We start from the raw sequence: 12,422 nt of genomic DNA on the forward strand, positions 1-12,422 counted from the left end.
GGAGGATTAATTCACCTCTGGAAAGTCCTCAAGATCATTAAAGTGCTGAAATGCTGGGACCTCTCTGATCTCAGCATCGCTGACAGGAAAGTAAAAAACCCCAAATCCTACACAGTAAATTCCCTGCAAACCCAGATGGGAATACCTGAAAGGAAAAGATGGCAGCAAAACACAGCCTTCTGGTTGTTTTGTTCGTGCTCTGACCAGTTTCCTGAGAAAAAGAGGCTTGTATGCCCACGTGGTGTGCTTATCTACTTCTGTCCCTCACACCAAACCCTTTCCAGCTATTTCTGAGCCCTCCAGCAATTACAGCTTCCTGTGACAAGCTCCACTGAAGGAGCAGCAGTACTGGGAGCTGAACTGGTGTCGATCATGGGGAGAACCATGCTGGAAACTTGCCATGTCCTAAGGACCAGAAAAACACAACTTGAGTTCATTTCTTACTAGCTGTGTATCTCATCAGACCAAAGAAATCCAACCATGAGATACAAGTCTGTTGAAAATTTTGTTCCTTTATCTCACAGCTGGCTGGGACCGTCCCTATGGCAGGAGTTTTGCTAAAAAGGATGCTGCTCTGGTTATTCTGTTAACCAAGACTGCTTGGAGAAGCATAAGAAATTAAAAATTTTCAGGGAAAATCAGAAAACACACAAGATTGCCTAAGACCTCGTGTTTGTCACAGGAACATGTCCCACTCATGACTGCTGGAGTGGATTTTACAAGACTTACTGTGATGACATCCAAAATTTATTGCAGCTTTTACAACAAGACCATGTCTAGTAAACAGTGATGTAGTGACAATATTTACTTGTGGATTTAGGTTCTTTAGCTTCTTAGAGCACATAAATATACTTTTGTACTTTAAGAACAGCCATAGCTGCCTACTAAATCTTGAATAATACAAGGCAGCTTTGTAGACCTTTAAACACACGTACCAACTTGGTTCTGTCTCCTTCACAAATCTGCCTCCTTACTACTTGCACAGTCAGTCCCAAGGCCCTGCTCTGCTCATCTGCTGTCAACCTGAGCTTCTAAAATGAAAGTCTTTGGAAATCATGCTTTTAAACGCCTATGCTTTCTGAGAATGAGATTCATTACTTTCAGGAAGTGGCCAAGTTTGTTTTCCCATCTCCTCAGTTATAAAACAAACTGAAAACTTCATCTGTCTTCCTTGGTATAATGCATGATTAATTCTGTGCAACTTCATTTGAAAACCAATTTATTGACCTTCGGTGTGAAAACATGATCGTACATATAAGTCAAACTGTAGATTTCTGATAACCCCTGAACAAGGTATTTTCCTGGTGTAACAGTTTAAAAAGACAATCTAAAAGAACATTAGAGTAAAATAGGAATAGCTGGAAAAAACTAGCAATATGTCACATTGCAGCTTTTGGGGAGCCAGATTTGAAGCACCTTGAAGTGTCCTGAGCTCCAGAAAGCAGCCTGAGTCTGATGGCAGAAAATCAGGCCCCTTGAAACGCCTCATGCTCATGTTGTTGACCACATCATAGGTAAAACTAACATCTTCCATAGACATTGCACTTACTGATATCCTGGTTACCAACATTAAACAAGGGCTAGGGGATACTTTGTCAAGTAATATGACTGCATTAGAAAAACCTAAATCCAACCAGAAGCAGCCATATAACCGTGTCAGAGCCCGGCCCCGCTGTCTGTGCCACGCCCAAAGCTGGCTCAGCTCCTGGGGGCTGCCCCAGCCAGAGGAACCCAGCAGCCCCCAGCCTGATGCTGGCCTTGCCCTTCCCCTGCCGTGGGGCTCCTGCAGCTTACTCGGGGAGCTGGGGCAGAAATGAGGGGAACTCTCCAGGACAAACCTCCCTAGCTACCCAGACTAGCCCTGGCTCTCCCAGAGAAGCCTGACCTACCAGCCCCAAAAGTCACACTCCCTACCCCAAGGCAGGGCAGTACCCAGACCCAACACTTACACTTCCAAGAAGGACTGATGTCAAACAAACAAATCCATTATGACAGCACCAAGAAATTTAAAAAAAAACCCCAAAACAACAAAATAAGCCCCCACTTAAATGCTAGTTTGCCTACATTTCACAGTATCCCCTGTACACCACAAAGCGCTCAGGCTATTTCCACGTTCAGCTTTGTTGTGGCTGTTCTTATAAAAACACATTGCTCTTTCCCTGTGACATTTCTTTATATCTTTGAAAGAATGCTCTCTGCTACCACAAAATATTTGGCTTGAATCCTCCAGTGAGGAGGAGCCAAGGGTTTGGCTCATGTTTTAAAAACAAAAGAAATATTACCCTAAGCATAAAACAAATGAGTGCAACTGTAACAGTAGATGGAGATAGAGCTCCTAGCACAACCTATAAATAATTCCATGTCCTATTAGAAGTAACACAGCTTTCTGAATTTCCCTAGAAAACAGCATGTCATGATTAGGTTCCAGCTTGACTGAAATGCAAAATACCACTTTTTACAAAGACAGAGCTGAACAAAAAACAATATGTAGTGCAACAACTAAATTGCAAAGCACATCCACTTAGAATCCGAAATTGTGGAAGACAACGTGTGTACACATAAGAACAGAGATATTAAAAAAGGGCTCTTACCTCCGTCCCCAGATCCTGAGCCAGCATCTGAGAAAAGAGCAGAAAGAAATTTATATTCATGTGCTCCAGTATGTGCTGTGAGCATGCAAAGCAAGGCTGCAGTGAAGTGTACTCCAGTGTACCTCGCGTTTGATGGCATCCCTGGGTAAATTATAGAGATCTAATCTGAATGTAATTCACTCAAGCCATCTTTCTCGTGTCTCCATTTTTTTTTTTTCTTTAAAGTCTCTCTATCAGATGAAAACAACGTCAGCCACAGAACGCTGCAATGTCCTTAGAAATCTCCAGCTTGTTTTGTTGTACTTAGACCGATAAATCTTTGTTGCCAACAGCAGTACAAAGTTATTCCACTTGGTCACTACTAAATCCTCACCAACGAGAAATTTTAAAACCCATTTGTTTGAGGAGAGAGCAATTGCAAGTTCGTATCATTATCTTTAGAAAACAGGATATCTCATCAAATTATAACTAGCTGGAATAAACCATTAAATTACTATTATTCAAAGTCTTCAGGTAAATTATTAAAATGCCATTTTTCTCAAGGTTGTTGCTGACTTTCAAAACCGAGTGCTTTCTTTCTCCTCTGCTCAACATTTTGTTGGCTGGAATGATGAGAGCCACAAATTTAGAAAGTGCAACATCACGAAATTGCCAAGCCCAGAGCTTCAGTAAGAAACTTTCTAAGCAAGGGAAAGCATGGAAGTGCACACATGTAGGGTTACCAAAAATAACACCTAAGAGGAGTTTCTTCTGCAGGGAAGGGAGGGAGGCTGCCATCCTATCCTCCCCCTTAGTGGAAGAGTCATGCATTTATCAGCAGCAAGATTAATAGAAAGAGTTTGGAAAAGCTGCTTTGGGATCAAAGCACCCAGTGAACTGTTAGATCTCATTTACTGACAGCGAGGTCTGGTGGATCTCAACTTGCACACGCCATCACTGCTTAAAACTAAGAAAGAAAAGGGAAATCTTCGCTAAATAATTGGTTGCAAGAATTGCTTCAAACGGCAGATTCATGCAGCAAGGCTGCAAAGGCCAGATGCAAAATGTGGCTGAGGAGGGGAACAGAAATAATGGTGTTTTCCCAGTGAACACGTCCTGAATTTTCCTGATCTCATCTCCTGCCCTGATGCTCCTTCCCAAAGGAGCTACTTAGGAAAGAGGCAAAAAAGGTTTCAGCACTGCAGTGCCCTCATGGCTGTGGGAGGTGCTGCTTTTCCAGGCGTGCCACATCTCCCCAGCACAGCAGGAGAAATGAACACCTGCTGTCACCTGCCTGCCACGGTGAGCTGCCACCTTCCTCTCTGGAGGAAAAGGACCTTCTGTTTCTCCTCCTGCCCCACTCTTCAGCGCCCAGACCCCTGCCAGGCAGGACCAGAAGGGCTCACTGACACTTCTCCCAGAAGGCCAGATCTCTGCTGGGGGCTCTTGAGCACCCTCTCTCTCTACCCCATCCCACAGGGAAAACCTAAGGAAAATGGCTGTTCCCTTCTCCACTGAGCTTCTCCTTGGGAGAAGGAAAAAAAAAACCCCAAAGGCCTTGATCAAGACTTCAGGAAACAGTGGGTTTCTTTTTCTTCTGTTTCTGAAGTCCACAATGTATTTCAAGAGAACGCTGCCAACAGTCATTGCCAGCAGGCAAGCAAGTTTCAGGAAAGTTGTAGCAATGCATTGAAATTACCCCTTTAATCAAAAAGTTTGAACCAAAAAAGACCAGTTGCTGTGCTGAGAGAATTTACTAAGTTGAACAAATCCTACACCACAGTAGGTTTTGTCAGCCCAAGCTCCATTTAATACCAATTTATGGACAAAAAAATTGCAGCATATGTTTTTTTCTTCTTGAAAATTGTCAGGTAACAGCTTCACAGAAGAACAACATTTCCAAAGAAAGGAGTTTATTTTCTCTCAGGTGTATGAAACATGAAATTACAGCACTGAAAAAAGTTTGTCTAATGTACTTTTTATTGACTCCTCCATCCTCAGCCAAGAAAAAATTCTGCTTTAAGTTTAAAGAACTCTCTCAAGAACAAAGGCTTACTCCTGCTCTTTTCAAGTTAACTTCACTGCCCACCTCCAACAGATCCCGAGCACGAAAGAAAAACATCAAGAACTCCTGCACATAAGCAACTTGGTTCTCCTGACAGATTTTGCTCATTCACCTTTCTAGCTGTTTTCATACAAGCTGAGATATAAACAGCTCACAAGGCTCAGAGTTGAGCCAAGCTGCCTCACATGCCAGTCAGTTTTCTCAAGTCCAGAACAAGACACCTGTGGCACAGACCTGTTCATTATGTGTGCTTTGGACTAAATCTTCAGCTGGTATGAATTGGCAGGGCTCATTACAACCAGCGGTCTGTTGAATCACACCAGCTGGGGATCTGGCCCTACAAGGATAAGGAAAAACCTAAGAAACTGGATTGCAGGCAATAACGCTCCCGTCCTCTCTCTCCAGATTATGGAGAGGTTTGTGGTAATCCAGATGCCCATTTATCAGACATCTGCTCACTTAATCTGCTACCAGTTCACTTGTCGTAACAGCTCAGAAGCGTAGAGCACAGGATGATTAGGAGCACAAGATACAAATGAAAAAAAATGAATTTACTTCTGTGCTGAACTCTTCCAAACAGTGCCAGGAGTACTGTGTATCAGGAACTGCGAGCCTATAGTAAATTACTTAAAATGGAAGGATGGCAGCGACTTCTCATTCCCCAAACTGCAAAGAATTAACCAGTAATGAACTCAAAGCAAGAATTCAAATGGTTTTTGCCATTCCCAGGCTGTTTTCCTGGGGGGCAGGGCCAGCCTGGAGTGAGTTATACGTACCAGTGGCACACGATCCCTCGGACACCAGCAGGATTTCACTCTGCTGCTTGCAGGCAGCCTGTTTCAAGTAGCATTCGTTCTGGTAGGTGTCACCATTGGAGCCACACACGGGCACGTAGTCATTGTTACACTGATGGGAAGGGACAGAGAGCAGCAGTGTTAGTCACACGAGCAGGGGGCACAGCACCCATCTGGGTGCCCCCACACACACACACCCTGCTCCCTGCCTAGGGAAACAGCAGAGAGGGAGACACTGACAATCCTCTCTCACCTTTACAGCTACCAGGGGAGAGGTATTTTTAAAACGAAAAATCAGATTTGAAGGGATTAGGGGAAAGGTAACCTGAATGGGCGAAGTTGTTCAGTAAGTGCCCCAAAGAGGTCTCTCACTGCCAGCAGGAGCAGGGGGCATTCCCAGGGAAGGAATACGGGCAAGGCAAATGACTCCTCACGTCTGCAATAACAGCTCCTGTGTTTCCATTGGATGGCTCCAGACAAATAGTAATGAACAGGCTCTCTCTTCCCCTCCTCCCGCACACACACACACCTGCAGTGCTACGCAGTTCTGCACACACACACAAGTGTGTGTCTAACTGTTCAGGCTCCAACTAGACAGAGGGGGATTATTTCTGAGACACCAAGGATCAAAGTCCATCCCTCTTTCTGCACAGACATTTCTGTTCCTGGCAAGCTGCAGCTGGGATGCTCCACAAAGGTCCAAGCTCTCCCCATGGTGGCCAGTGGGCAGGAGTGGCAGCGCTGCAGCGAGCTCAGCCAGTGCAGAAGTTTCTCACACCATGCACTCCCTGCTTTGGTTCAAACTCCTGCTGAGCTCTGCCTGATTTCCTCTGCCACTGGAAGGCAGTTTTGCCCCGTCTCGTTCATTCAAAAAAACCAATCATTTCATTTTATACCGAAAATTGGGCAACCTACGGGTGCAGTTATCACAAGATAATCATGCTTGAAGGCTTAGAAATACTTGGATGTGCCCTGTACATGGCAATTATACCAGGGATATGATTATCTCGTGATTACCCTACTCCTGGTATGCCTCATTGTTTAATTAGAACAAATGGAATGATCACAATTATTATTTACAAATGCTCACCTCTGCCTAAATCCAAGTAAAAATTTAGAAGAAATCGTACATCCTATTAGGCTGTATTACGCCACAACGTGTCTGAGGTGTGCTTGTTGGGCACAATGCAAAATCCAGAACTGAAATATCAGGGATATTAACGTCAAAAACGCTTTAAACTGAATGACTACAGAAGTGATTAGCACAAACAATTGCATAGATTGCATTAATTGCAGGCCTCCACACAGAGCAGCTGCCAAGAAATTATTCATAGTTGGTCAGAGTGACATTTTGATTGGGCCAAAACGAATGACATTTTCCTTTTGCATTGTATTCTCTTCAATCTTCCCAAGATGTTGCCCACCCCCAGCACCCTCTTCCCTCAGAACAAGGACGAAAAACAGCAACCACAACAGTAGAAATCCTCTCCTTCTGCTCCTCACGGAGCATTCCTCCACACAGAGATTTTAAACTGTTGATTAAAAATGTTTCTAGGCTATTTTCACCATTATGTTCCAAATCTGAGCAATGTTTCAAGCATAAAATGCCAACTTCATCCAGAAGCTCAACAGCAATTGCTAGAGGCTGATCTGGAATACATAACCAGGACAATTAACACAATCGTGCATATTTTTTAAAGCATGAAGCATCAAATCCTGGTTGCTTTAGGTGTAATATCTGCTTGTCACCCAAGGATTTGTGAGGAATTTGGCCTGGAGTACCTCAACCGGCTTTGTTACATGTAGAAACAAGGTTGGATTCTTTGCCCAAGAAACACAGTGGCAACTTCTCCGCCTGAGAAACACAAAGGCAGCTCCTCCGCTGGTTTCGCCCAGAGCAAGGGACCATCTTTGACACCGGCTCAGCTGCAGATCTGAAAGGCCAGACAGCCCCACATATAAATGGTGAAATCCCAAACCACAGAAAGGAGTGCTGTGAGTCAGGATGGAACTTCTTACAAAGGTTGGCAATTTAAAATACATTTGAGAGATGCCAGGATCCCAGGAAGTATTAATCCACTCTACCCACCAGCACTTTTGAAAAACTAGGATTCAGATGGAAGAGGCAGGAGTCAGAAGGAGCAAACGGAGGGATGTCTTCCATATGGATCCTGCCTTGGCTTTCAGCTGGAAACTGTAGTGGAAGTTACCAAGGAATGAAAACAAAACCACTGATGAGAAGGTTGTGATGGTAGTCACCAGGTGGTTCCTAACCCACCAGAGCTAGACTCCTGTGTTTGCCCAGGCTGAACCCTGTGCTCACAGCTCATCAGGACCACAAAATACTCCCTGCTACTGCTGGAGAATATCAGGTGTTGAATGTCAGTTCCCTCAGTCCAGTAACGTGTTTCTGTCATTGGTTTAGGGCTGAATGGACCAGCCCCTAGATGTAGGAATGATTCTTCATTCCCAAGTAAGGGCTGAGCAAGGCCTCAGGGAAATCCATGTCAAAAGTCCCACTAAACCAAGCAGCACCGCACCACACTGGCCACTTCTCTTATGCACACCAGTTTTTAAAATACAGCTGTAGAGAGGGGAAATGGACTCATGCAATTCCATCAAGTGTCAGTCAAAGGCTGCCTTCCTCAGCACCTTCAGCCTCGAGTCCCCACTGTCACAGCCAGGGACAAACCATCTTTGGGAGCCTTTGGATCAGTGCTGAGCACTGAAAACAGGTTGTTTGTTTCCTAAAGATAATGGGAACCTGTGTAACTCCTCCTCCTGGTAACACCACTAAAAGCTTGACCTCCTCCTACTCTCATGGATCAAATACTCCCAAAACACCACCCGCATCTTGAACCAAGTAGCACAAAAATACATTCCAGAAATATAACAAAGCTGGAAGTTGCACAGGTGATGTTGTAGCCCCACAAACACTGAAGCACGCGGAAGACTCAACATGCATGAAAGCGGGACTCCTTCCTCCCCAAAAAACCAGTGACTGTCCACAGGCTTGGTAACTCAAGAGCAAAGACACTGATGGAAATGCCTGGTATACTATTTTGATATGGGCATGAAATGCAAGAGGGAAGAGCCCAGCAGCCAGACCTATGGCTTCGGGCTAACAGGTACAGACCCCGGCAAGCCATGTCTCCAACCACATGCCTGCTGGCACAGCTCTACACCTTCTGTTGGACCCACTGAGCCTGAGGGAGAGAAGGGCTGGTGGTTTCCCATGTGCTCAGCCCTCCTGCTGGAGCCAGCATTGTCCTAGTGCCTTCCCTCCCTGCCAGCACCAAAGTCTGGGCTTGTCCTGCACAGGGGATGGGGGTCTGCATCTCCTGATCAGAGCGGGCCATGGTGTTTTTCAATAAAATAAATGTCTCATTGAGAGGCGTCACAGTAGACTGCGACAAGAGAACCAGCCAACGTGAACCTCTTCTTTCAAGCACATGCCTGCTGGCTCTCCAGAGTTGGAAGTCTAACTTGGGTGTTCCAGAGCAGTCCGATCATCATCCTTTCAAAGAAAAATAAATTAATTTTAACTCTACTTGGGCTGACATGAAGCATCTGTAATTCTGGTTTGAACAAACCCAAACAAAGACTGCAAAAGCTCTGCTCTCCAGTGTTCTCAGCCCCTCAAGACACAGGCTGGTCAGCTCAGAACTTTTCATCAGTACGGAGGCTAAATGAGCTCTCTATCCTTATCTATTCTCTCAAATTTCTGAAGAAGACATAAAATGCAGTTATAGTGATGAGGAATCTACTATTGATTTGCTCACTATCACCACAAAGAGTTGTCACTGAAATGGGAGCCGGGAATTCTGATGGGGGTCCCCCTTAGGCATGACATAAATTACCTGGCCAGCTCTGCCTCACTCAGCCACCACACCAAAAATTAATTTTCTACTCCAGTGGCGTATCTTTTTGGCTTGTCACACTGTCCACTGATGTTACAAGAGAAGCTGACATCCCCCCAAGCTCTGCCTGTATCAAAGCGCTCGCGTCTGAGTAGAGAAGCCCCGGCAGCAGAGTGCCCTTGGCAGCGCTGGCACAGCATCAGCCACAGGTAATGTGCCCTCCAAGGTCACAGCCAGCCCTGCAGCTCCACAGAGGGCTCACAGCAAGACAGAGAGCTCTGAGTGTTTACAGGGCCTGGTACAAAGGCCACTGAAACCAAAGACTGCTGTTGATTTTGACTCGTTTCCTAGTGATTGGGCCCACAATGGCCCAACTCATTCTTTTGATCTTATTTGCATATTCATATTACCAATTACCTGATTTCCTTAAATCTGTTTCAACTGCCCCCTACAGAACTGCTAAACTTAGCATACTTAGACTGTTCACCTCTCAAGGAGGGAACCACACAGCCTGGAGAGGTTTACCTAGCTTCATTTACCCCAAATCACCAAGCATTGCTGCCTTGGGAAATTAGCGCTCCCAATGCCTTCTTCCCTGCCAATGGCAACATCTGAATTTGCACCCTCCAGGCTACGAGTTCACTGCTTTATGCCAAATGGCAACACCAAACAGGGACCAAAGACAAGACCCAAGCACTATCAGTGGCTGCTTTAACTGCCCCAGGCCCATGGCACAACATCTGCCCTGGCTTACCACCAGGCAATGGGACAAAGCACAGAGGTTTCACTGCCTTACAGATTTTTCCTAGAAAGAGAAAGCAGACCAGACCATAACCCTTGTAACACTGCATATGCTGAGCCAAGGCAAATGCTCAAAACAGCATTCTCACGCTGAATTTTTGATTGCATGCAAACTCCAAACAGAATAAAAGACTCCCATGGTCAATATGAATTCCCTTCCAATATGGGAAACACAAGCATTTAAGAACTACTGTCTTGCTCTCATTAGAGAAAATCCCTTCTTTGTTTAAAATGAAAGAACTTATCACTTGGGTTTTATCTCTGATGGCACATTTGGCTCTAGAAATATAAATGATACTTGCAATGCTTTAATGTGAATGGTCTATCAAAGCTCAATATTAACACAGTCATTACAGATGTGCACGATCTTGAGCTGCGCACTACTTGGCCTGCTCTGTAAACACTCAAATCATCGTTGTAAGTTTCACAACTTCACCAATCCACATTAAAATGCAGAAAAACATTGGGGCGTAAACATACATACAACCCTGTGCTGGTACATGCTTTAAACTCCTTTAATTTGTGCAGTTTCTATTCAGGTCATTATTTAAAGACCAGCTGTTTTGTGAGTTAGCTAAAACATTAAATGGAATCCTTCATAACGAAATCGTCTGACTCTGAGAAGGGCTGAGGTTCAGATGTAGCTGAGAGAGGAAGAGAGAGGAAATAGAAGGAAAACCCCTTGCTACTTAGTAACAGCTCTCCTAAAACTATATAAAACCTAAAGGAAGTTCATCATTTTGGAACAGAGGGATTGCTCCTTAATCTGATCAGCTGGGCAGATAAACAGGCAGAAGCATTGTCACTATGCAGCCCTTCCTGAAAATATTGCATAAGCACATTACAGATCCATTTCTTTAACTAGATCAGAACTCCGAATACAATAAGCCATGATCTGTATCAGAAATGAATTTAGAAAGGGCTCTAAATCCTCGTTAAAAGGGCAGGGATGAAAAATCAGAAAGGCACAACCTGGAACTGCAGACCCGAAGGGACATTTAAAGCCACAGCATCTGCATTTTCCCAGAGAAACTTATGTCTTCTTGACACCAGTTGGTTCTCCTGCCAGCTTTTACGTACACTGTCAGGTTTTCCCTCTAACTTCTCTGCACATAGAGAAATAAATTGCCAAGTGATAGGCTATAAAGGGAGAGCCTTGATTTGTATTCTCATTAGTGAATTAGAGAACGAAATATCAATCTCCTTACCTTGAACTGACAGACACAAGTCACACTGTCTCCAATCCTTAAACACTCCCCATCAAATTTACAGGTATTGGTGTCGCAGAGAAAGAGATCATTTTCTCTGTCATCGTAACCTCAAATGCAAAGAGAGGGAAAAAAAAGTCAGCTTTGGACTAGCGAGAGGAACTATATGGGATGATCGCATTTTAATGCACACAGCACAATAACCTTGTTGATGAAATTGACAGAGTCCAGATTTCCTTTTGTCCTTCCCTGTCCTCCGCTTTTCACTTTTCCTCTTGTTTCTCCCTCGGTGTTTCTCTCAGTTCTTATTCCCCACTACCTCACACACTTTTTTTTTTTTTTTTTTTCTATTTCACGGACTCGGTTTCCTCAAAAGTCACCCGGTAATTATGCAATTTCATGGCTCTGGGTTGGAAATGTCATCAACTTATCCCCATCCGATAACAAATCTGTTGGACAAAAGTCCAAATTGGAATTTCTCCAGCCCATGACACAACAAAGCCCCCAATAATAAAGACAAACAGGCTGTGTGTTTTCTGTGATGGTCTGCCTGATCCCAATGAAGATTGATGACCTCTAAGTTAACAGGAGAAGTGCCAGGTTCCCCACGAGCCGCTGAGTGAACCGAGCTCTTTGCCTTCAGATTCTCCAGGAAAAACCAACAGATCTGACTGAAGATTCAGTTCACGAATACAAGCATGAATTTCAGATTTTGCTAGCTGACTTCCCACTCCAACAGCGAGTGGCCAGATCCGAAACAAAACAGCTATATCAGACTCCAAACCCACTAAGATCTGAATCCATTGATTTTTTTAAAAAAAACATCCGAGTGCTCTTAACCGTATCGCTACATGTTAAAAACGAAGAGCTCACAGCGCAAATTCACCCCGATCTAACACGTCATGTGCGATGCACGCAGTACCCCAAATAACGCTCTTTCCCTTAGAAAGCTACTACAGTCCAATTTCCGAATTATTTTACGTATCGGAGAAGGACCGGCTGCTGACCTACATAGGAGACCCGTTACAAAGGTCAGCCCGACTTTAAGGGGCAGGCAGCGGGTTCCCGGTGTCGCGACGCCGATACCCCGATCCGCTCTCCGTTCGGTGCGCACGGAAAGAGCC

The 12,422-nt window shown here is 44.6% G+C and overlaps 1 protein-coding gene across 1 annotated transcript in view; it reads right to left on the reverse strand.

The window, feature by feature from the left end:
• The window catches only part of TMEFF2 (transmembrane protein with EGF like and two follistatin like domains 2), a 124,892-nt gene that overhangs the window by 111,764 nt on the left and 706 nt on the right, over nt 1–12,422 (reverse strand). Inside the window, exons 2-4 of the mRNA XM_066189598.1 lie at nt 11,299–11,408; nt 5,412–5,541; nt 2,592–2,618 (exon numbers count right to left, since the gene is read on the reverse strand). Coding sequence (XP_066045695.1) covers nt 2,592–2,618; nt 5,412–5,541; nt 11,299–11,408 — 267 coding nt within the window. The remainder of the gene's footprint in view (nt 1–2,591; nt 2,619–5,411; nt 5,542–11,298; nt 11,409–12,422) is intronic.

Source organism: Chamaea fasciata, unplaced genomic scaffold (assembly GCF_029207755.1).
Source record: "Chamaea fasciata isolate MVZ Bird 193981 ecotype frontalis unplaced genomic scaffold, bChaFas1.0.hap1 SCAF_8, whole genome shotgun sequence".
In the NCBI taxonomy this organism is placed as follows: domain Eukaryota; kingdom Metazoa; phylum Chordata; class Aves; order Passeriformes; family Sylviidae; genus Chamaea; species Chamaea fasciata.